The sequence below is a fragment of the Sitodiplosis mosellana genome, unplaced genomic scaffold (genome assembly GCF_009176505.1).
Source record: "Sitodiplosis mosellana isolate CC-2019 unplaced genomic scaffold, AAFC_SMos_1.0 Smas_scaffold_630, whole genome shotgun sequence".
Classification (NCBI taxonomy): domain Eukaryota; kingdom Metazoa; phylum Arthropoda; class Insecta; order Diptera; family Cecidomyiidae; genus Sitodiplosis; species Sitodiplosis mosellana.
In genome coordinates, this window is record NW_022595872.1 from 2,263 (window position 1) to 5,150 (window position 2,888).

Sequence of the window (2,888 nt, forward strand, 5' to 3'; positions counted from 1 at the left end):
CTAGTTATTCTCAGTAATAAATAAAATAACTAGAAATAATATTTCTTAAAGAACGTAATGAACAATCACAGTTTACCTAATCAATTGAAAACGATTGAGAAGAAATGAAAAAAGTCATTGGTTGATATTTTCAAGTGCGCAACTGTCATCGGCTGACTAAGCTGTCAAATTGTGACAACAATTCAATTGACACATAACCAAACTCAAGTGACTATGCATAATACAACAAACCTCTTTTGGTCAAAACCGATTTTATAAAAAAATAATTAAAAAAATATAAATATTTTGTGTGTACGCGTTTCTATTTTTGCAAAAAAAAAATCGTCAAAAATGCCCACTTAAACGAGAAATGGAAAAAGGTTGCATGATTACCTAAACATCGATGGCGAAGAAAATTAAACAGGTAGATGAATTTCACTACACTCATTAAATTGTTGTTGAGATTTACAAAATATTACTTTGTTTGTGTGATTAAATCTCAAAACTTAAAACTCCTAAATTATAAACAAATTGTTTTTAGTCTTAGATTCGTCTCAGCAACGGCTAGAAAATCAAGAATCAAATGCACCACCAGCAAAAATACCAAAGAAAAATTACCCAAAAATTTTGGATGGGAAATTTTTCAACTTGATGTCTGATAAGGATGGGAGTCTCACCGTTGAATGCACACTTTGCAATGCAATTGTTCAAGGAACTACTTCGAGTACGGGAAATTTCCACAGCCACTATAAAAGAAAACATAAGGATAAAGTAAATAAGCTCAAAGAGCACCTCAAATCCGTTGTAGTGCTAACCAAACAAAGTTCTCAACCAACATTAAATGATGCTTTAAACACATTAACATCGGACAAGGTAAACAACAGTTCATAAATCAAATATTATTTGATTTGTAGCTTTTCACCGATTTGGTTGTGGTGATTTGTGTTTTGTGTTTTGAACATTTAATTACAAATGGTTTTAAAATGGAATTAATAATTCCGAATTATCTATTCCTATCATATAGACCGCATCATTGATATTGAACTTCATTGTTAATGAAAATCTGGCATTCAACGTGGCACAATCGAAAACGCTCCATGAGTTGTTGGAAGGTATCAGTGGAAGAAAAATAAAAATGCCAAAACGCCACTCGTTCATGACTTGTTTAGACAAAGAATTCAATAAAGTTAAAGATACACTTCGCAGTAAATTGAAAGAGCAGAAGTATGTTTGCGTGACGGCTGACGTTTGGTCATCGAGAGCCCAAAGCTTTTTAGGAGTGACCGTTCATTATATTAACAAGGACTTTTGTCGAGAATCATACGTCCTCGCATTTAAAAATCTTCAACAACGACAAACATACAAAGAGCTAGGTACAGCATTAGATGAAATATTCAATGAATATGGACTGAAAAAGTCTCAAATCACGAACATCGTAACAGACGGCGGCAGCTCATTTGCTAAAATGTTCAAGATGTATGGAAGCAGCATTGATGTGGTTGTCTCAACTTACGATGATGATAATGAAGAGCTGGATTATGAAGAAAAAGACCCAGCAGAGGATTTGCGCGATGAAGCCGAGAGCAATGACATCGTAACTCAATTTATGGAAGATGCCAATGGTGACTACTTTGTCAATGAAATTATTAATTTCAATGAAGCGAGAGATGAAGACATGGTACAAAATAATTACAACGAGAATGGCCAAGACGACACTGATATCAATGATGTCTATTTTGATGGAATTGGACGTAATACTTCAGGGCTCAGGGACTTAACTCCCCGGACGGGCACGGACGGTCACGGACGGTCACGTACGGACAGACATTCAACGGACATTCGACGGACATTCGACGGACATTTGACGGACATTCGACGGACCTTGACGGACATCCACACGGACGGGCACGGACGGACACGTACGTGAAAACTATGTAAATAATAAAAAACAGCATTTTTACAATTACCAAAAACGCAATTTGCGTTAATAATGGCAATTTTATTATTTTTGTACGAATAAGTCAAAATTACAAAATTGTCGTTTTTACAATCGCATGGACATTCGGTCACGTACGTTGATTTATGATGAAAAAAATGGTTGTGATTTTGGGATTACAAATTTAGTCTTTTTTGATTCCATTTTTATCTTATCTAAGTTCATGTAGCCTCCAGTGGCTGAAATTATTTTTTGTTTTCTGTTGGTGTTCACACAGTTGAATGATTACAAATTTTTTCGTTTCTCCAATCGCACGGACGGACGGACGGTCACGGACGGTCACGTACGATTTATGATGGAAAAAATGGTTGTGATTTTGATATTACAAATTTAGTTTTTTTTTTAAATTCCATTTTTATCTATTCTAAGGCTTAAATTATATTTGCTTTTTGATTGGCGATGAGAAAGTTGAGTGATTAGTAGTTTTCTGACCGCACGGACGGACGGTCAAAACGTTGATTAATTTGTTTGTGGCTTCCAAAGTTAGCGAACAGCACGCTATTTCGATGTCTTTTTCGATGTCTTTTTTGCGAGAGCTTTCTTCGTGTTGCTAGCATTTCGAGTCGTGGCGCCCCTGGTTCCATATCGACGGGGAAAATCCTTCTTTTCTGCCACTGTGCGTACTCTTTTTGGAGGTTCAAAAGCACCATCATCTTCCAAAGAGATATCACCAACAGCACCTACCTTATGTGAGCGTTTCGTTGAACTGGTTCCCAAAGGCTCCTCATCATCGGACGGACCATTATCAATCCTCTGCAGCATATCCAGATGCTTCAATCGAGTAAGTCGAGGTGGTTTGAATGCACTGGCGGCCTTTTGATGTTCAGACTGCGACGGAGAAGCTGCAGGTAGCTTTTCTACACCAGATGGAATAGAACTTTCATCGTCGGAGCTCGAAGCATAAGAAGCTGGT

At 36.9% G+C, this 2,888-nt stretch overlaps 1 protein-coding gene across 1 annotated transcript; it reads left to right on the forward strand.

Annotated features, from left to right (window-relative positions):
* The first annotated feature begins 349 nt into the window (after positions 1–349).
* Positions 350–2,391, forward strand: LOC129570909 (uncharacterized). The gene is made up of 4 exons (XM_055450631.1): positions 350–359; positions 521–852; positions 1,004–1,730; positions 2,345–2,391. Exons 1-4 carry the CDS (start codon positions 350–352, stop codon positions 2,389–2,391), a joined length of 1,116 nt encoding a protein of 371 aa, XP_055306606.1.
* The last annotated feature ends 497 nt before the right edge of the window (positions 2,392–2,888 follow it).